The sequence below is a fragment of the Topomyia yanbarensis genome, chromosome 2, assembly GCF_030247195.1.
Source record: "Topomyia yanbarensis strain Yona2022 chromosome 2, ASM3024719v1, whole genome shotgun sequence".
Classification (NCBI taxonomy): Eukaryota; Metazoa; Arthropoda; class Insecta; order Diptera; family Culicidae; genus Topomyia; species Topomyia yanbarensis.
In genome coordinates this window covers 200,956,515-200,979,652 of record NC_080671.1, presented here as the reverse complement: position 1 = coordinate 200,979,652, position 23,138 = coordinate 200,956,515, and the positions used below count along the sequence as shown (strand labels likewise).

Genomic DNA, 23,138 nt, shown 5'->3' with positions numbered 1-23,138 from the left:
TTCAGATGATACTTTATAACGTACAAAAGTTTTGATCAATTCGCTTCACCCAAAGTTCTAAAAAAAACACAAAAAAGTATTTTTTTCGCGCTGAAACCCGTAACATTTCCCCCCCCCCCCACCCTTAACTGAGCGAAGACAGATCTTCCTGGCAATAAGTCCTCGACGCCGAGGTGGATCAATTCATGGCTGAAATATTTCAAACTGCCGGATGCCAGATAGCGTCTAATAAGGGTCGTCCGTACCCACCTAAATTTGATGATCGAAGCCCAGCAATACTCTACCGAACTACCAATGCATGTAGTCTTTTTCACCGAAAATTCCCCCTCCCTTCCTACTTTATTCCAAGCGTATGTGTTCGCTAGGATACACAGGAAGAAAAAGCTTATCTATTTTTTCGAAAATGAAAGATTTCCAGTTTTAACATTTTCATTGCTTTCAACAAAACATGCGAATGACGCCTGTCTTATATCTGAATTTAATACTCGCGCAATTGGTTTTGTCACAGTCAACCTGAGTATATACGGTATGTAAAATAATTAGACACCCTCGTTCTTTTCTATTTAATCCCATTACCGCTACTCGACTGCCACATTTTGTTACGAGGACAAATTTAAGTAGTTTTTTATTTGTTGGCTTTGAGTTCTTTTCAAAAAGTTTTGAGTCGTGTGGAATAGTTCGAAGAATCGTAACGACTACTTTGATAGAATGAGAAAGAGAAAGTTTAGCTCTGAATTAGTCTCGGGGATAGACAGTAAAGATTCCTTTGTTGCTCCGAACGGGATTTCAACACTTCAAACATAGTTTATAGGAAGCATGTTCTGTCCTTGCGACTTTTATTTTCGATCGCTCATATTTAGTGTGAGGGGCACACACAGCACCGGGCTTATATCAGCATGAATGAACCTAATATCCGAAATTAGACGAATTACAGTTATGCTTCAGCAAAATATCATTCATGACACGAAGTTCAACTTGTCCCAGAGTACCTTACACTATTCCGTTTTTCAACCTCGACTGATATAATATATAGTGACAGCCCATTTCTTTACAGTTAAAATAAAACTACAGTTTTTTGTCTAGGTCTCTTATATCTTGAAGATAAAATCATATGCGCTGATGATAACATTTACATTCATAAGCTGTTCCTTCTTTCTTATGTGGAAGCTTCTATACCATTTTAAAACACGGCAATGGCAATTGTTATACATACTTGATAGCGTTTGTTAGTCATAAATAGCATGATAACATTTTCTCTCTGCTATTTCCTGGTATAATACAACATCGTTATAGAATAATTTACCTCCTAATATTTGTGTTATAACATTCCAATTACCTAACGATATGTTTCATTTTTGCTTTTGGTTCAAGACTATTTTTCGCTTAACGTTTGGAGTTATTTACAGAATTATTTTCTTTTTTTGCATTCACTCTGGTTGTATATTTATAATTTAGCTAATCGTTCAAGCAGTCTCATTCATCCATCATGTTCGATTACAAGAACAACTACTTACATGTTAGCAACCCTAGCCTTCCGAACCTAAATAGTAAGCTATTCATTACAAGCGTCATACTGTCGGCTGCAATGCAGTTAAAAGTAGTGAAAACGACACGAATAGCAATGTGTGGAGCCGGTAGAGTGGAAAGCAGAACGCGACGGAGCTTGATATTTCGTAACTTTCATCATTCCGCCCACCAACGATTAAATCTGAAAAAAATTAAATATATAATTAGACGATAAGAGGTTTGTGCTAGACTCTAGTTACCCTTCCTCTTACTCGAACTTTCGGTATCATCTTCAAGAACATCATTGGTTTCGTAAAACGCGTGTCCTTTGCGTGATTTATCTGGAATGTCAAATGGAAAGTATTATTAGTTTCGCTGAAAATAGTTCAGCTCTCAGAGGAAATTGTTTTCATTCGATTTTCATGTAAATCATAGCAAATATAACGATATCATCGAGCCACTTGAACCAATGCTTCTTATTATTCTTCCAAAATCAAGACTCCTTTCCTGTCATTTCACATAACTATACGTTTATTGCCCTAATCAACAAAACAATCAAATGGAAGGGTCATTACACCGCGTTCTCAAATTACCATCCAGTGGATTCCACCCACGAGTAAATCATTCCTTGGTTGTGTTTCCTCCTAACGGTCTTGCTGGCGTCAGAAATAATTTGTGTTTATTTAAAATTGCCCAACTCGTACACACCAGAAACTAACCTAACGGAACGACCTGTCGTCTTTTAGGCCACACCACAGAGGCCATGTCCGGCCGGAGAATTAGCCTCATGCCGTCCACGTTGACGTTATCTCTTTCATCTCTGGGCAATCAGGACGGACCAATAAAACGTTTATCCACCCGCAAGGAGACCGGGTATCATAGCGTGTATGTCAGCACCACTCCGTAAACAACGCTATACTGCAACTCATTCGGAATCTCAGAAGTCTTTCAGAGGGTAGAAATCCGAATGTTGCCGTCTCGCACCAACTATTGACCATTAAACAGTTTAATGCAATTGTATGCAGATTCGAACTTTTGTTCGACATTGTTCTATGGCTTTCCGCGATACTCTCCTATAAGATAGTTACTGCTCATTATTGTAATTTTCATAAAGTAGATTTCCCAGATATAGTTTTTCCCAAGTAGTGTCAAAAACGCCTGTTACAACTGAACGTGAAAAAATGTAACACAATCACGAAAACGACAAATAATTACTTTAGGAAATCACACTGTAGCAAAATGTAAAAGAATTAGGGATTTTAGAGTTGAATCGGTATCCAAGTTTAATTTTATTGATAATTATAACACAATTAATCCCAAAGCTAACAACATGCTCAGTTTTAATATACTCAACAAAGAACTTCCTCGTATTTGACTTTCTTCGTCTGCTAGAGCTCATGAGCCCATCAAACCGATTTTAATCGGAGGCTGACAAAATCGTATTGTATGTTTATCGCTGAATTAATCACCCTACTACAGATAAAATGTTCTATCACTAGTTACTCAACATTAGAAAATGATAGTTTCCATTAACCAGAATGATTTAAAATGACATGTAAAAACAGTTCCTCGTACAGTTCCTTGAAGTTTATTGGAAGATCTTAGAATATCTTCGAAATTTGGAAAAAAAGCCGAAAGCAATAAAACTTCGAATTTTCGAATGATTTCTTTGAATTTGGTAGCAAATTTTTGAGCATTTCCCCAAATTTATTAGGACTTTTTGGAGGATTTTTTTTAATTTCGTGGGATTTCATTGATGTTTTAGAACTATACTAAATTTCTAAAATTCATAGGATTTGCTTAAAATTCATAAAAAAATTTCTTCGATTTCGATTTTTTCTGAATTTCTTGTGAGGTCGGCTGGCTAAAAAGCAGAAGGATTTATTTATTCACGTAATAAAAACAGGTAATTTTATCAAACTGTTGGAACAAATATGTAAACCAAGCAAGAATTTGGTGGCTTAAAAATGTGGAAAGGCGGTGTCATCCATGGTGAGGTGAATCACTTCCTAGCAGAAGTTTCCGTTTTCAGGGTGCGATAGCGTTAACAATTCTGCTCAGATACAGGATCAAAGATTTTTTTATTCCTTGCAGCAGCGATTCTCAACCTGGGCTCCGCGGACCCCTAGGGGGCCGTGAAGTCATTGCTGGGGGTCCGCGAAGAGAAAAATCCTTTTCAGACGGATATTGAAACGTCAAGTTTTTCTATCGTTTCAGATTGAAAATAATATATTGACAACATATAAATCGATGTTAAGCCGTGGGGGTCCGTAACCGCCCAGGGTAATTTCGAAAGGGTCCGCAACCACCCAGAATAATTTCGAAGGGGTCCGCGATGACCCAAGGTGATTTTGAAGGGATCCGCGGAGCAAACAAGGTTGAGAACCGCTGCCTTATACTTTTTGGTCTTTAATGAACTGATAAACCACGAAAGGTATATTTATCAAAAATCGCTTTATTATTGTTCTAGTATTTAATATATCTTATCCCTTAACAGGAAATATATTTCCACTGGGATTCCACCTTAGTCAATTATCTTAAGTTAATTGCAAAACTTGTCAAGCGACACGTCAATTTTCAAGACTTTACGAAACAGTGCACCGGAGGACGATTTGCGGTATTTCTGATTGATTTGGTTACACTCCGGTGTATTACAATGAACCTAGATCCACCGGAAAGGAGTTTTCTGTTCGACTCATTGTAAAACTTATCTTACGAGATATAAAACTTCATAATTCTACGAAGCAAGTGCACTGGGGGACATTGATAGTGTTTCGTCGACAGGGGCTTGGTCGTTTCCATGATGGCTTCCAAAATCTCTGATAAACCTATGTAATTTTCACCGAAGAACTGAACCGATTCCTATGGGCAACCGGAAACGTCAAATGTATTTGTGTAGGTTTGTTTTGTAGCTCGGTCGAATTACTCCAAAAATTCTAATATCAATACTTAGAATAAAACAAGGTATGCGCATTCGTTTACACGCAACTCTTATTGTTTGTAGACTCTAGTGTACATATGACCCCGACGTATATTGTGATTCAGTTAAAATTCGAATGTCGCAAGTCTACTATTTCCGAAATAAGTATAAGTACGGTTAACCGTAAACGTAGTGCTCTTTTGGACATACTTCCTAAAGAAGGGAACGACATTGATTCGGAGGAAAGTGTTAATGTTAGTGATCATGATTTCCTATCTGATCTGAGCAAAGTCAGTTGGAAAACAAGTCATTCAAAATTTCGGGCGAAGTAATTTTCATTGGAGGCAGGATATCACAGAAAAACTACCGGCCAAAAGTTTAAGTTCACCTGCATTTTTTGAATTTTACGTAATAGAGTGGGTTTCTCAGTAAACTGGACTATATCATGCTGCTACACGCTACTGGTCAGTGTGTAGGAGGGGGCTTGACGCTTTTGGTGACGCGTAGAGCACAAACAAACTTGTTATGACAGGTTGTATTCTATCGATGCGTCGAGTACACAATATGTCTAACCTCTTAGTGCTGCGAGAGCTCACTCCAAAAATTATATTCCAAATTGTTTTTTTATATTTTTCTTTATTAAAAGGTAAGTAGAAAGATTTTTATATTGAAAATCGTAACTGTTGAATAAAATATCTATTCAAATTGACCAAATTCGAAGATCATCTCATTATTGAAAAGCGAAAATAAGTACATATTTAATGTGTCTCTTGTAGAGGAATGGGTCGAAAAATAATTATAATTAATAACAATAAATGAAGAAAACCATAACTTTTTGAATATTACATTAACACTGTAGGGTGAACTTAAACTTTTGACCGGTAGTGTAGTTGGTAAATCGATTGCCTTGTACGCAGCTCACCTGGGTTCCAGTCCCAACCTCGCATATAGAGTTAGAGATTTTTCTTATAAGATTTCTCTAACTCGAAGAGGCGAGTGACGTTCAAACCTCTATAATTAAAACACAAAAGTAGCAAGGCTGCATAAGCTAAACAGAAGAATATTCTAAAATTCAAGCAAGGTTTTACGGCAAATTCACAAGCTCAACAAAAATAATTTTTGCAAGCATCATGGAAACCATTGTCAGTTGCATCAACTTTATCATTCAAGAGAAGACTTTCAGGTAGGTATGATAATTTAATATTTCCTAGGAAGAAAAACGAATTATATTACATGTTTGCTGGGGTCGGTGAATATCATTACCGTAAAACAGGGGCACGCAATTTTTTAAAAAAAAATTCGAATGACTTTCTAGAAATAAATTAGTTATAATTATTGTTATTTTAAAAATAATTACTGGTACCCACACATAAAAATGTTACAATTGCTGAGTGGTTTAATCCGTTTTATTATACTTTGCAATTATATAAATTGTAAATTTTCAATTTGTGCTGGCAGAATCACTAGATCGAAAAGGAAAAAAGTGTTCGAAAAGTTGTGTAAATTGCACACCGTAAGTTAATTCCATACCCATTATTATTACGTCCCAAAAGAAAACAAAATTGTCTGGAAGAAAATAGTAGTTTTTTCATACTTTTTAGGATAATAGTCGAAACTAAATAAATAACAATGAAAATCCCTGATTTTTGCCAAAAAAAATTGACAGAAATATTTGCGGTTTCGAAAACATTGATCAGGTCAGGTATATTAACTTGATTTCATAAATATACAAGGCATTGTTTGATATAATCGATATGGGGCAGCAAAGCTCTGTTATTATCAATTTGCATTTTTGTTCATGAATAGTGCATTAAGTGACTAAATATTTGTTGCCGATAGCTGCTGTACATTTGTAAGCGACTTGGTTTTTTTCGATGATTTTGCCAAAGAGAATTTTATCGAACATTTACTCAAATAAGTATTTTGTGACCAAAGTTACCCCGGTGAATATTGTTTCAATTTCATTTGAATTCAAATGAATGGTATATATTAAAATATTTAATATCATATAGTATGTTATATACCATATTATATTATATTAAATTCTTTATATTATATTATATTATATTATATTATATTATATTATATTATATTATATTATATTATATTATATTATATTATATTATATTATATTATATTATATTATATTATATTATATTATATTATATTATATTATATTATATTATATTATATTATATTATATTATATTATATTATATTATATTATATTATATTATATTATATTATATTATATTATATTATATTATATTATATTATATTATATTATATTATATTATATTATATTATATTATATTATATTATATTATATTATATTATATTATATTATATTACATTATGGCATATCACGGTGTTCCTAAAACCGTTATTAACCAAAAATGACCATAAATTTTTCATACGGCATTCGAAAGATACAGTATCCATGCATCTTCTCAGTGAATTTCAAAATTATCCATCGAGAAATTCGAGAGAAATTGCGATGTGAAGTTTTATGACACGTTTCGTAAGGCTACCAGCGAAATCGTAACTGTTGAATAAAATATCTATTCAAATTGACCAAATTCGAAGATCATCTCATTATTGAAAAGCGAAAATAAGTACATATTTAATGTGTCTCTTGTAGAGGAATGGGTCGAAAAATAATTATAATTAATAACAATAAATGAAGAAAACCATAACTTTTTGAATATTACATTAACACTGTAGGGTGAACTTAAACTTTTGACCGGTAGTGTAGTTGGTAAATCGATTGCCTTGTACGCAGCTCACCTGGGTTCCAGTCCCAACCTCGCATATAGAGTTAGAGATTTTTCTTATAAGATTTCTCTAACTCGAAGAGGCGAGTGACGTTCAAACCTCTATAATTAAAACACAAAAGTAGCAAGGCTGCATAAGCTAAACAGAAGAATATTCTAAAATTCAAGCAAGGTTTTACGGCAAATTCACAAGCTCAACAAAAATAATTTTTGCAAGCATCATGGAAACCATTGTCAGTTGCATCAACTTTATCATTCAAGAGAAGACTTTCAGGTAGGTATGATAATTTAATATTTCCTAGGAAGAAAAACGAATTATATTACATGTTTGCTGGGATCGGTGAATATCATTACCGTAAAACAGGGGCACGCAATTTTTTAAAAAAAAATTCGAATGACTTTCTAGAAATAAATTAGTTATAATTATTGTTATTTTAAAAATAATTACTGGTACCCACACATAAAAATGTTACAATTGCTGAGTGGTTTAATCCGTTTTATTATACTTTGCAATTATATAAATTGTAAATTTTCAATTTGTGCTGGCAGAATCACTAGATCGAAAAGGAAAAAAGTGTTCGAAAAGTTGTGTAAATTGCACACCGTAAGTTAATTCCATACCCATTATTATTACGTCCCAAAAGAAAACAAAATTGTCTGGAAGAAAATAGTAGTTTTTTCATACTTTTTAGGATAATAGTCGAAACTAAATAAATAACAATGAAAATCCCTGATTTTTGCCAAAAAAAATTGACAGAAATATTTGCGGTTTCGAAAACATTGATCAGGTCAGGTATATTAACTTGATTTCATAAATATACAAGGCATTGTTTGATATAATCGATATGGGGCAGCAAAGCTCTGTTATTATCAATTTGCATTTTTGTTCATGAATAGTACATTAAGTGACTAAATATTTGTTGCCGATAGCTGCTGTACATTTGTAAGCGACTTGGTTTTTTTCGATGATTTTGCCAAAGAGAATTTTATCGAACATTTACTCAAATAAGTATTTTGTGACCAAAGTTACCCCGGTGAATATTGTTTCAATTTCATTTGAATTCAAATGAATGGTATATATTAAAATATTTAATATCATATAGTATGTTATATACCATATTATATTATATTAAATTCTTTATATTATATTATATTATATTATATTATATTATATTATATTATATTATATTATATTATATTATATTATATTATATTATATTATATTATATTATATTATATTATATTATATTATATTATATTATATTATATTATATTATATTATATTATATTATATTATATTATATTATATTATATTATATTATATTATATTATATTATATTATATTATATTATATTATATTATATTATATTATATTATATTATATTATATTATATTATATTATATTATATTATATTATATTATATTATATTATATTATATTATATTATATTATATTATATTATATTACATTATGGCATATCACGGTGTTCCTAAAACCGTTATTAACCAAAAATGACCATAAATTTTTCATACGGCATTCGAAAGATACAGTATCCATGCATCTTCTCAGTGAATTTCAAAATTATCCATCGAGAGATTCGAGAGAAATTGCGATGTGAAGTTTTATGACACGTTTCGTAAGGCTACCAGCGAACACCCACGGGTTTGGTCATATCTCTATAAACAAAAAAATATTCGTCTACTTATTTGGTACATGACATTCGAAAGATATAGTAATCAAGTATATCCCCTGCAAGAAAGATATAGTAATCAAGTATATCCCCTGCAAGTTTGAAAATATTTCATTGACGGAATCGAAATTTATAACGGTTTGGATGTGGTATGCGGTCATATATGGGTTTTCTACCAGACTTCAAGCGTGAATCCATGTTCGTCCATTAACTATTTAGATCGTTTATACGTGTCGCGGTTTTTAAAGGAAAACCTTACCATTTAATTACATAAATATAATGTACAAAAGGTGTTATTTATATGGTGCACTGAAAAAATATGAAATTAGGGTTGTCTACCAAACGTTACATATAATGTGTAAATATAAACAACACCTTTGTTACATAATATTTATGTAATTATATGGTAAGGTTTACTTTTATAAACCGCGACACGTATAAACAATCTAAATAGAATAGAGTCTGGTAGAAAACCCATATATGACCGCATACCACATCCAAACCGTTATAAATTTCGATTCCGTCAATGAAATATTTTCAAACTTGCAGGGGATATAGGGTGAAGTGCCTATTTTCACCATACTAAGGAGGGCGCCGCACCGATTCATTAATTGCTCGGCCTACAAACAATGGAATGCGTACAAATTGGTATCAACAGCTTTGCTTCGTTGTTAAGTACCAAGATAATAACATACATGCGCTGAAAACAGTGACATTCTCGTGTTTGAGCGCAACGAAAACACGAACCGAGTGCCCCTATTGTTGCGCTACCATTTGATTCAATGCGCTAAACAAAGATGGCAGACACTGCTCTAACCAACGGCTTCAAATGGGTAGCGTGATAATAGAAACATAGCGATAATGGGCTCATCACCCTACTTAATTACTATATCTTTCGAATGCCATGTACCAAATAAGTAGACAAATATATTTTGCCTTTCTCATATAGAAAGGTTATGCAATCACTCTGAAAACGTCAACCTAATCCCGACCCGGAGGGCCGAATGTCGTATCCCATTCGACTCAGTTCGTCGAGATTGGTAAAAGTCTGTATGTGTGTGTATGTGTGTGTGTATGTATGAGGGTGTGTGTCAAATAATGTCACTCATTTTTCTCGGAGATGGCTGGACCGATTTGCCCAAACTTAGTCTCAAATGAAAGGTGCAACCTTCCCATCGGCTGCTATTGAATTTTGGATCGATCGGAATTCTGGTTCCGAAATTACGGGTTTAAGAGTGCGGCCACACAGAAATTTCTCATGTAAACTATACGAAAAATTAAAAATAGAATTTTTATTTTGATGCTAAATGTCTTCAAGGTGCATGAAACGTCGAGATTTGATGCAAACTCAAAAAAAAATTGACGACGATTACCTTTTTTGGATTTTGGCACATTTTTGCCTTTCTCATATAGAAAGGTTATGCAATCACTCTGAAAAACGTCAACCTAATCCCGGTCAATTTTTTTTTGACTCGCATAAGGTTTCTGGATTTTAACAGGGGCGTAGTTGATGGTTTAAGGACTGTTTAAGACCTCTACTGTTCACTCCCCTCCTTAAAAATCTTCTTAAATCACCCCTCAGACCACCACCCCATCCAGCCCTCATGCCCCTCCCCCCACTCAACCCCATCATCTTTAAACCACCACTATATCACAAAGCATACCAAATTAAGCTGGGGAGTCGTTCGTTCATGGGACTTTCGCCCTCCTCACACACCCACCCCCGCATGACAAAATGAGTTAGCAAGCAGATAACATTGAACTAATGCTGATTAGGCTAATGAAGTATGATATTTGTTTGTTTCAAGTTTTTCACCGTCGGCACGTAGCTCATCAAGTTCGTGGCTGGCAAGCCATTGTGTATAAGTGCAAAGTGTACTAAGAATGTAATGGACATTTCCACAATTATGTTGAACTTAAAAAGCCTCCGTGCCATAGTTTAGAGAAATGAGAAAGGCACAATTGCACCGCTAGGTGGATTAAAACAGGTTTTTTGTTTATAGAGATAGAACCAAACCCGTGGATGTTTGCTGGTAGCCTTATGAAACGCGTCATAATACTTCAAATCGCAATTTCTCTCGTATCTCTCGATGGATCATTTTGAAATTCACTGAGAAGATGCTTAGATACTGTATCTTTCGAATGCCGTATGACAAATTTATGCTCATTTTTTGTTAATAACGGTTTTAGGAACTATATTATACTGTAAAACGGGGTGACTTTGATCACCAGGACTACTCTGATCAAATGAGACTTTTTTCATATAATCATTTTATAAATTAGTTCGTCATTCCCTATATGCAACATTATTCAATAATATGAAGTACAGGGTGCGCCAGCTGGATGTATCCTTTTTCAACATTGACAACTCCGCCATTTTCAGCCGATTTTCACAAGTAAACCAGTTTTTTGGGATATTTTATGCCATTTATCATAAAACATGTTTAGAATACAACGTCGATGAAATGATCACCCCCATTTGGTACACAAAAAGCAGCTCTTTTGCGGGCATTGTGCATGACACTGGACAGCATTTCGGGCTTAATGGCAGCAATTCCAGCTCGTATATTAGCTTTGAGTTCGTCAAGATTCTTAGGTTTGCTAGAATAAACTTTACTTTTCAAGTAATCGCACAGAAAAAGTCTGGCACCGTTCAATCTGGAAAACGAGGAAACCATTCCAAATTCACCATTTTTTGAGACAACGCGTCCTGAGAATTCGCTCTGCAAGAACTTGATACGCGGTGAGGCAACGGTAGCGTGCGCCGTCGATGGTCTCCCTCTCTTTGAAAAAATAAAGACCGATGATTGTTTTGAAGCACACTCCGGCCCAAAAGTAACTTTGGTCGTGCTGATGTAAATCTACTCATAGCTAATGACGTTTAGCTCAATGACATTTCAGAATTGTGTTTATCTGTCAAAATCGGCTGAAAATTGTCGGAGTTGTTCAATGTTGAAATAGGATACATCCAGATGGCGCACCCTGTTTATATTGAGATTCCAAACGTGAATACTACGTATCATAACATGGCATATAAACAATTTAAAACATGTTTGTAAAAATTAATAATATTTTTGATATAGAAAATGTTGGTAAAGTCGTCTTTGTAATAAGTATAATACGAGTAAGGAATATAAAATTAAGGGGGCGTCTGGTGTAGTGGGCAAAAAATCTACAGGTTTTTTCTTCGCTAGATCGTTAGTATTGAAATTCTAGAATAGTCTGTTGCAATTTCGGTGGCCACGCTGAAGTTCTATTGTTTTAAACAGCAATGCACTCCACGCGCATATTTGTTGTAACACACGAAGATTTGTTTTTCTCGAAGCCGGATTTTTCAAATTGGCGGACAAGATAACTCAAAAACGTAAGATGGGATGTTTTCGACTAGTGATTAAATAATCTAATGTGAATTTCGGCAGTACAGTCAAATATTTTTGCGTCGATTATTTCATTATCTTCGCCAACGTTTCGACCCGCGGTTTGAGCCTTCTTCAGGGCCTATTTATTAAAGGAACAATGTAAACATAAAACATAAATAACATAAAAACATAAAACCGAAAATCTACTCACTCGACAAAAATCGACAAAGTCACAAATCGTTTTGTATACTGTACCAACAGTCAGTTTCGATTGGGTTAACATCTGATATTACTATGGAAGCATATATGGAATTGATAGGTAGGTGAGGACTTGGGTGGTGAGATATTTCAAATTATTGTGAGGTGGTTTGAACTTACGGAGCTTACTCATCGAGATCGTTGAATGAGTTTTGAAATGTATAGTCACTCGATAAATTTTCTGGGAACGCGCACTGGGTCTGATCACTATAATGGTTTGTAGCGTTGTACATATAATATTTAAGAATTAAAATAAGCATTACTATGAAATACCAAAAATATTAGAGAATAGTCCTTCGGCCATTCAGGCTGTACAACATAAAATACTGCTCTTTTCTCTCGTTCTCTTCCAGAGAGTGAGTGGGGTGAACCTAGAAGCTGGGGCTCTGCGCTTCGAGAGCTCATGCGTTGCGCGCCTGGCAATCTTGTCGGTGTTTAGAATCTCATGTAGCGGGTGGTTGTGACGTCGGCGTCGCGCCCTTTAATTTGAGTACGTACAGTGTATGTAAATTGCAAGTATTTTGTCGCGGGGAACAAAAAGAGACAGCGAACTGAGGGCAAAGGTTGTTTCTGACTTCGGGAAAAAGACAACCCGATTTGACCTGAGCTTCTTAGGTTGAAAGTCAATGCCCTAGAAATGGTTTAAGGAAGTTTTGTATTGGGAATGACAGGATGACTTCGGCACAAAATTTGTGGTGGGAAACTATTGCACTTCGTAAAATAGTTAACCATTTCCGTTTACGATGTTTCGATTAAACGCTTATTCTGAGGATATTTATCACAGCTCTTTGCGTTCACTTTGTTCTGGATCGTGGAAGAGGCAGGAGTTGTTCAAATAGTTGTGCCGCGGTGTAGGACTTAAGGCAGCTTTTTCAAACAAAGTGAGATTCCTTTAATTAGTTTCGCTAAAAAATTTCCCTTTTCCTGTGCAGAATTAGCTAGGTCGAAAAGTGAGTGCGCAAGTTCATTCGCACGGTTTCGGAGTGCTAAGAGTAGATTGGTGAATTAAGGTAAATTCCCGTATTTTTGGCTTTTTGTGTTCAAGTGCGTATTCTCATACCAACCGAATGTTGGCATTATTTTCACATATAGGCAATTTGTGATCAAGATCCCGCCACACCGCATTCGTTTCTGACCCCACCATTCAGCTTAAAAAAATCCGGTAGTTCGATCCACTTGCCGGAAGAGCAACGAGGCTGGTAGGCAGGGAAGCCATCAACGAGCCGTCAGCAATACAACGACGGGAGGAAAGCCACCTGAAGCATCGCCATCTTCGGCTTAGAATCGCCAACCGACCATGAGCATCGCTTTCGTTTCGCATAGTATCGTCAGCATTCTGCTGAGCATCGTCAACGTTCCAGCCAGCATCAGTTCCGGTCCCCGGAAACCGCCCACCACCATGCCTCACGTATATCATGGTTGTAAGAACATTCCAACGGGATAGAGCACTAAATGAAAGCGACGAACCGAGCAGGAAATTAGCCGAGACCGCGAAGGCGGTGATGAAAGTTAGCTAGGTTAACAGAGTATGGGTTCGAATCCGGATGTGGAAAGTTTTTGAATTATTTGTTTTTTGGAATAAACTTTTGAAGTGAGATGAAGTCGATTTGAATATCCTAGCAAAGGTGAATTTTTTAGTGGTTCTGGTGAAGATTTTCTCACGCTGTTCGGGTCGATAGTTTTTCCTTTTTTTTGCGGGTTGGGTTGACCCTTATGTTTCAGCCTCCTCTCCCACCTCTGAAGCGAACAGGGCGAAGGATACGCATAGAATTGTGCCCGTGATGATAATTTAGCGAAATGCTCTTCTTGCCGACCGAAGTTGTCTTGAAGTTCTGGGTATGACGTTTCTGGCCACCTTTTTGAATGTATTGGTGAGAAGGCCAGTTGTTTGGGGAAAGTCGGATTGTTTTAGAACCGTTTCAGAAACAACCAAAACCCGCCTTTGGATACGGCCTCTAGCTGGACAAGCCACCAAGGTAAATGGTCTCCTAAGGGAGTGGCGCGAAAGTTAATGTTGAACAGAGAAAGGGTAAAATTCGCAAACGAAAAAAGCAGTTTTTTTTCCACACCGTATGTCAGATCTTCATAAAAATCAATCAGCGTATGTAGAATGTTGTTACAGTACTGCTGATTAATTTTTATGAAGATCTGACATACGGTGTGGAAAAAAACTGCTTTTTTCGTTTGCGAATTTTACCCTTTCTCTGTTCAACCTTAAATGAAGGTTCTGGTCCCGACTCCCCCAGATAACAGGTTTTCTAGCTATTTGTTATGGATGTATAAGTGGTGTCTGGTTTTGGAGAGCGAAGGAAGTTAAGTATTTTCTCACCCTCAATTCCTTGATGGATGCAAGAATGTTGGAGTAAGCACTATTTAAATTGTCGGTGTCTGTCCGGCGGTTTACCGTGTGAGAAGTAGTGGCGATGTGGCATATATTAATATCATATATACTTCCATAGCAATATCAGATGTTAACCCAATCGAAACTGACTGTTGGTACAGTATACAAAACGATTTGTGACTTTGTCGATTTTTGTCGAGTGAGTAGATTTTCGGTTTTATGTTTTTATGTTATTTATGTTTTATGTTTAAATTGTTCCTTTAATAAATAGGCCCTGAAGAAGGCCCAAACCGCGGGTCGAAACGTTGGCAAAGATAATGAAATAATCGACGCAAAGATATTTGACTGTACTGCCGAAACTCACCTTAGATAACTCAAAAACTATTCAACGGATTGACTTGACATTTTTATGAGAATGCATAGGATGTGTAGCCAGTCGATAAATCACAGAAATTTTCTCCCCAATATTTTGAAAAAATGAGCGAATTTTACAGTAAAATATTAGATTTTTCTGTTTTTATTAAACCATTTTCCGAAACCCATTTTTCCATTTTTTTTCTCTTTTTGGTTTATCGAGTAACTACAAGTCTAAGTTTTACAAATCTTACTGAACTTCTTTTATCAGATAATTTTATCAAGAATTATCGTGTTCACCGCAGTGCTCGTCGACGTGGAAATGGTTGGACGTCTACTCTAGAATCCCTCGTATGTGTGGCTCTGCATGACAGAAAACATTTCTTTTTTTCGTACCCAATAAATGTATAAATAAATCTTAACATCATACAAAAGATCCATTGTTGTCTTACCGTCAAAATCATAAAATAAAATTACTTTCGCCCCACAGTGGGACCAATCCCAAAAAGATAGGACATAACCTATTTGAGGCCTTAGATGTCATCAAAAAAAAAATTAAGAAAATTTTTTTAGAGGGTCGATGTCTTCTGCAAAGTTGTAGAATATTAAGTTTTGAATAACTTCGTTCAAGATATCATAGACATCAGACCTCATTTTTGAGGCGAAATTGTTGTTTTCTTTACATGTGACAAAGTCAGTTTTTCGACTTTTCCACGTTAAAAACCTTAATTGATTCATTTAATATGTTCTACAAGTATTACTAAAATACAACTTCTTGTTGAAGGAACTAATAACGTAAAATCAATATTTTGGCTTGTAAAACTATTTTTCATATAAATTTGCACTATTTTCATCAAAGATTTCTGTTTTTTGTGCACTTTTGTGCAGCAAACTTTGGGTACTCCGATAATCTATTATTCATAGAAAAAATTTAATATTACATAGAAACAGGATATAGTGGGACGTATTGTTTGGGATACCATTCGAATACGACGGTTTATAACATAAACTGTGTTTATATTATTTTTAATTTATATACGTTATTAGCTATTACCAAAATATTATATTTTACACGCACCTACAAGCATGTAGATCATATTTAGTTGATCAATTACGGTTGCAACATGAAAAGTAAGGAATTACATTGAGAACAACGTAAACTGCATAAAAAAGAATAATAAGCGTGGGGTTGCCCTGTTCTTAGCTCACCTGAGTTCAATGCCCTTCACTTTACATAGGGTTGGAGATTTTTCTGACTCGAAAAAGAGGAGAATGACTCTGAGTTTAAACCCCGATAATCAATTTCGAAAAACCTTAATATGAAAAACCTTAACATGAAGGTAGATGTAAACCATTCGGGATTTAGTTAGAAAAGCTCAATGCATTAGTGTGTTCAATCGGTTATTTTTGCTATGCTTGAAAACGGTATTTATCGTTCAACATGTTTTATTTACAAAACTAGGAGCTATAGATAGGATTTTTTTTGGTTATTAAACGTTTTTATTTTAATCTTTCATTGTTTTCCATGTTACTTTTGTTTGGTCTGTGGATGGCACAATATTGTTGATTCAGATTCATTCAAAATTTAGGCACAAGGTGCAAATCATTTTCCGAAAGTTTTCAAAGTGGTTTGTTGCGTTCAATGCTTATGCGTTCAATGCTTATGAGAATATTTTAAAGTTAATTTCACTACTGCAGGAAAAACTCAACGATTGCAATATGAATCAGTGATCAAACACCGAAAGTTACTAATTGTGATTAGAAAACACCGATGTTGGCACGGTTTTAAGTCAATGCTAAGTTGACATTACCAATACGTACTGTAAATCGTATTGATGATTGAATGACCTTCGACCTGTCAGACATTTATATTTAATCTCTTGCCACAGTAACATGATTTGGTAAGCAAGAGCGATTGGTTAAACATATAATATTCGATGCCATTGGCGATTCGAACGAAACATTGCAGTTGGGTTCGGTTCTGATTCTCATTATTTTCTACCGACAATTAGAACATTTCGACACAAGAGCATTTTTTCAGAAGGACGTAGAAGTTCTTGTATGCGTTACTCAAAAAAATACTGTTCCATACAGCATATTGTGTAGACCAAAACTATCCGAGAAGGAGCTAAATGGAATAAATAGTTCGACGCTAAACAACTATACTGGAAAAAGGTTGCGACATATTTTACAGTAACGAAACATTATATTTTTAAAAATAGATACTCTTTAGACACTTGTTACCAAAAAATTAAAAAATGGGTTTTTTTGTAATTTAATTTTCTTATCATGAATTTTTATTTTCCAATGTCACAACTTGTTTCAGTGTATGTATTTTCGCGCAGAAATTGTCGTAACTCTTTCTCGGATAATTTTACTGTACTAAATACGATAGTCGAACAGAAAATTTTGTTCTACAATAATGTGCACTTGAATCGACGAGGCCAAATGTACTTTTTCGTTCACGTGTTTTATGGTTTTAGAAAGCCGAATACGGCAAAAATTTCGAAACTGAAATTTTAGGACAAAATATAGTGATTATCAACAAATGTTGACGATAGATTGATGTATGATTCCTATAATTTCCACTGGAGAAAGTTGAAATCAGCGGTCAAAACGTTTGGACATTATAAAACAGAAAATAAATGCCCAGAAAAATAATGAATTTTTGAAAACTCAATCGGCCCACCCCTGAGTCGATTCCTACTACCACCAGGAGTATTTGCTCCAAATTTAAAGCAAATCGGACAAGTTTAGCTACCGGACCAACGTGTCTGAAGTTTGTGTAGGATTTTGCAACAATTTACAAGGAGAAAACCCACTAGCTCGCATTTCTCCGATAGGTAGCACTGTATGCATCGTATTATCACTGTAAGTGAAAATAAAGAAGATTATTTAATTGTCTACAACTTTGTTGAAGACTGCTAGTCAATCCGGCTTTGTTGAAAGATTTTATTAAACTTTTAACGAAGTGATGTCTGAGTCAGTTTTGCATGGGGCCTAGCTGTGCATGGTTGTGTATTAGTACTCGATTTCCACGAATAGAACAGTATGTTCAGAAGAATAGTAGTACATGATAGACGTTATCTTTTGGTTAGAACATTTTAGCTCCACCTGTGACCGCATAGAGGGCGCCAACATCAACATTTTATATAAGAGAGATAAAATATTGGGATGTTCGGAAGAATTACTGAAAAATACCTGTTCTACAACTTTGTAGAAGACACCTGATTTCTATCTCTGTCCGTTAAAAAGTTAGTGTTGGTGCCCTCTATGCGGTCACAGGTGGAACTAAAATGTTCTAACCGAAACATCACTCGTATTAGTTACTACCATTCTTCTGAACATGCTATTGAGCTAAACCTAACCATTATTTCACGAAATTGTTTAGTTCGTGAGAATCGAGTACTGATACATAACCCTGCACTGCTAGGCCCCATGCAAAACTGACTCAGACACCACTTCGTTAAACGTTTAATAACATCTTTCAACAAAATCGGATTGACTATCAGTCATCGACGAAGTTGTAGATAATTAAAAAATCTTTCTTATTTTCACTTACAGTGATAATACGATGCATATAGTGCCACCTAGTGGCGAAAATGCGAGCTAGTGGGTTTTCTCCATGTAAATTGTCGAAAAAATCCCATACAAACTTCAGGCACGTTGGTCCGGTAGCTAGACTTGTCCGATTTGCTTCAAATTTGGAGCAAATACTCCTGGTGGGACTAGAAATCGACTCAGGGGTGGGCCGATAGGGGTCGTTTTTTTGTCACTCTACTATACATATTTATTGACTGAAAGGAAGAATTTAGCCTCCCTTCCTTAATATACAATAATATTTTGTACTGCAGCACTGAAAATTAGAGTTTCGTTATTATGTTTCATATAAAAATTTACATAATAAATTGTTAGGTTTTAGTTCAAAATTAAAACTTCAACGAAAATAATAAGGCGTCAGAAATTGGCAACCAGACGGTACACAAGAAAGTCAAGCTATAGAAAATCTGACTCAACAATTGGATTTCCAGATTTCACCAGCATTTAACGACACGCATCGTAGCACAGCTTGTTACAGTGCTGCTAGCAATCAGCTGCCGCTGCTTGGCTCATTACTGTCCGAATCCTGTTAACACCCAACCACCAAATGAAAGGAATCCGTGCTGGCTCAGTGGGCGGTGACGGAAGGGTTTTCTTGTATAGGATGGGTGGAAAAAAGGAAACTAGCTCAGACTCAGGGGAGTTGTTTACGAATATAAGCAAAACAAAGCGAGAAATAATATAAAAGAAACGAAGGCATGGAGGTGCAGATTATTATTAGAATATGTACAGGCAAATCACATAACTGTGTTTTCCGTGCCCGGTAAGGTAAGAATGTTGAAGGAGGGGCACGACTTATGTTTGGTCAACCTGCTAGGAAAGTAGACCTTTGTGACCTGTGAAGTCGTAAAAAATATGTAAAGCTGCCCGTAATGAGTGTTATTGCACAAAATATAGCTTCTGTGAACAAATGTCAAGCCATATGCATGAGCCATTTTGTGTAGAAATCTATCAACTATTAGCTGTCGACGCAATATTTGAACGATATAATCCCTTCTGGAACAATTACACTATTATCATTAGAATGTTATAACCCCCTAGCTGAAGATTTCCCGAGTAACTAATAACAACGATTAGCCGGAAGTCATGATACTCTATGTGTATAATTATGCGATCGTTATCAATAGCGTATCGTGTTTAAATCATCAAATTAAGCCACGACGGCGGTCACAATCCAGCCAATAAAGTGACACATTTAATGAGCCAAGAAAAGAAGCGCACCCCCATCAGGGCGAACATTATTAGCAGCTTTTGGTCGAATAACGCTACACCCCACTTAGCGGGGTTTCGTTCTGAAGTGCAGATACGGTTTCTGATTCTACCGGCTGAGCATGGTTCGTTTTTTGCTTCTTCAAGCGACTACAGCGGATTAGTTGACGCTGTGATTTCATGTAGCTGCTGACTTAATTATGGAGCTTTGGATGTTTCGTAAAAATTGCTTTTATTGAGATTAATGATTGGTGCCGACGGAATTGATGGTGACCGTTATGGTCTCCCATTTCGATTTCGTTAGAAATTGTATTATACAGTAACTACATCAGATAAGTACCCGTAGTAGTTATTAATGATTGCCATGGCAAACGGATAAGAAATTAATCAGGGTTGATCATTAAAATACAGGATGCATTTATACACTGCAGACAATCGAAGATATGCGTAATTTTGATGTGCTAATTTCGGCGATAACAAAATTGAAAAGTATATAGCCAGTTTGCGAAATTGCCTGAAACAGACCAGTCTGGCTTCGAAAAACGAACGGCCGCGAATCAAATGCGAGAATTTGAAGCTTTATTGAACATGGCTCACAAGATTTTCAGAGAGATAGCGCGAAAAAATCTGTGTCCACCATCCTGAGATCATGAATAATTAACCTGTATTCATATAACTAATTTTATTACCAGAAAACTACATCATGCCAAAAACAAGATAGCATAATACTCGAATGTTTGGTTACTGTGATTACTTTCTTAACACATTTAGTTTTTTTATAATGACCTAAGCCTGTTAAATTGCGATTTTTCGGAATTAGTTTTGTTGGATTTTCTGAGGTCATCAAATGGTGAGATAACATAGTCTTCACTAAAGGGACTAGACCGGCAGGGAGACGCCATGTTCCGTTAGGAGTTTCAATTCAGCTGTACAAGCTTATAGCTGAGTTCGGATTCCGGACGGAACATGTTGTTTCTTTGCTTTTCTAATCTCGTTAGATCTCACAAGTCTCCTATCTCATGCCTCCACGCAAGTCTAAGTCTATTGATGACATTTGGTCCTTAGACCGGCGACGACTGGGTGCTATCAGCCTTCTACCGATAGTAGCAGAATGAGAGCGTGCGAACATATCTAATCAAGGGAACACTACCGTAAAAATGAATATCTGATCAGAAAGCAGCCGCAAAAAGACTTTAATCTGACTAGTATCGATGATCGCAGCTCAATACGTACTGGAAATTCGCCGCGTCTGTTTTTATGAATCTAATTTCAAGTTCCGTTATTGCTAACCAGCGCGTGTATCCGGTTAAGAATTCTTTGTATTTCTCTTCAATGGCCGTTATTATCGCTCGTATACGTGTATTTTACAAATAATCCGATAACATCTCGCGCTATCAAAACTCTTTGTCTGCATAACGTGTCATCACTCGGTAGTTTTCAACCATATAAATATATCGTATAGAAGAAGTAGCGAATTCTGTCTAAATACCGTTACAACAGATAATGATCCGGCCCATTACGCAGATAAGATTAGCTTTTCTAGACAATACTCCCACGGTCGGTTGTGTGGAGTTCAAATTGCTTTTGTTTAGGAAACATAGGATACTCTCGGTAGCCGGCTGCCCAGAGTTTAAAAAGAACCAGAAACTAAACATGATCTTTTCTTTTTCGAGTGATCGTGAACTTGAAGACTAACCAAACAACTACATAAAAAAATCTTCTTTACAGGTCGCATCGCTTGCTTGGAACGAATCCTATACCTTATACCCTTCCAAACCACCAACTCCGTGACACCTATGGAAGAGTCTGATGAATCGTCGTCCTTTCGTTAAGTAGGTGGAGTATCAACACTTCCCGTCTATCTTATCCTTTATCCTTCCCCGTGACCGATGGAGATGGGGCGACCGGCAATGATGGCTATTATGTGTTGAGGTTTTAATATGGGTCGAATTGGTATGAATTCCTACTTACCACTTCCTAAGCAACCCTTATTAGATAATCAGCAGTCATACATGATAAAATCAAAATCATCGTCACAACGCAACGCAACGCAATTAGTTTTGTTGGATTTTATGAATTATTGTTCGCATAGATTTAATATGCCGCCATCAAAATGCAACATTCCATGTTTTACAACAATTTTTGAAAAAAGCTTTTCGGTGACTACAGCATAGGTCTCCGGTTCAATCAGGTTAGCAGCTTACGGCCCATAGTGTCGCCTAGCTGGACACAACCTCGAAATTTTATTTAGGATATTTCATATTCCTACATTTTTTTTTATCTTTGCAAAAAAGTTAAGTAGAGTTTTCTCAATATATTAAATCTTGTGGATGAAAGTTCGATTGGTTTAAAGGTGAAATAGGTGAAGAATTCTCAACACTGTTTTCAAATGAATATATATATTTTTGATTAATATTTCGATTATGGAACAACAGGTTTCATTTCAAAGGTTATTCATTGGATTTATACTTTCCGTTATATTTAGCCAATACAAGCACGGTGTGAAAAAATCAGTATGGGTAAAGTACTCACAATTCGAAAGCTTAAATACTCCTCTTTCATCTGAGCATAACTTTGAAATGTTCTGTGGGGGGTCGATCAATTTTTAGGCAATTTTTCAATGAAAGCTTAAAACTTATATCTCCCTTTTAGGAGGTTTAATCAGTGAACACACATTGTCAAAAGAACGGACTTGTAACGTTAATAAAATCCTTCGAAGACACCATTTAGCCAGTTTCGCATTGAGCCGTGGGTCTTTTAATTTTTTTACAATAAGTAAAAAAATATAAATTCTAATTTTGTCGGTCTGCCAGATCTTGTCGACGCAGTTTGCTGCTGCATGTTGAGATCCTTTTCCTTGGCGGTGAAGCCGCTTGGGGGTCATTCAGTCTGCCTTCTCTCGCGTTATCGTTGCCGTCCATGTCATCATCGGTACTGCTTTCTTGCTGTTCACGATCAGAGGTTCTTATTTGTTTCTTGTTTTTACGGGTCGCTGTTGTAGATTCGTCTTAATCGACATTTGTTTCTTTATTGGCGATGCTAGTTGTTGATTTAAGAGCGGTTGTCGTGGTCGTTGTACCTGCTTTAGTGGTTAATTGGATCGTTGTTTTTGGTTTATCTGAAGGTGT

At 35.8% G+C, this 23,138-nt stretch overlaps 1 protein-coding gene across 12 annotated transcripts in view; it reads right to left on the bottom strand.

The window, feature by feature from the left end:
- Nucleotides 1–863: 863 nt before the first annotated feature.
- Nucleotides 864–23,138, bottom strand: part of LOC131682681 (neurotrimin-like) — a 174,525-nt gene continuing 152,250 nt past the window's right edge. For 6 of the 12 annotated variants that reach the window (XM_058964358.1, XM_058964354.1, XM_058964356.1 and 3 more), the window contains 2 exons: nt 1,767–1,847; nt 994–1,708 (listed from right to left, as the gene is read on the bottom strand). In XM_058964358.1, the coding sequence (XP_058820341.1) occupies nt 1,569–1,708; nt 1,767–1,847 (221 nt within the window). In that variant the 3' untranslated portion in view covers nt 994–1,568. Of the gene's footprint in view, nt 1,709–1,766; nt 1,848–23,138 lie in introns of all 12 variants that reach the window. The other 6 variants (XM_058964365.1, XM_058964364.1, XM_058964366.1 and 3 more) reach the window with 6 other exon arrangements.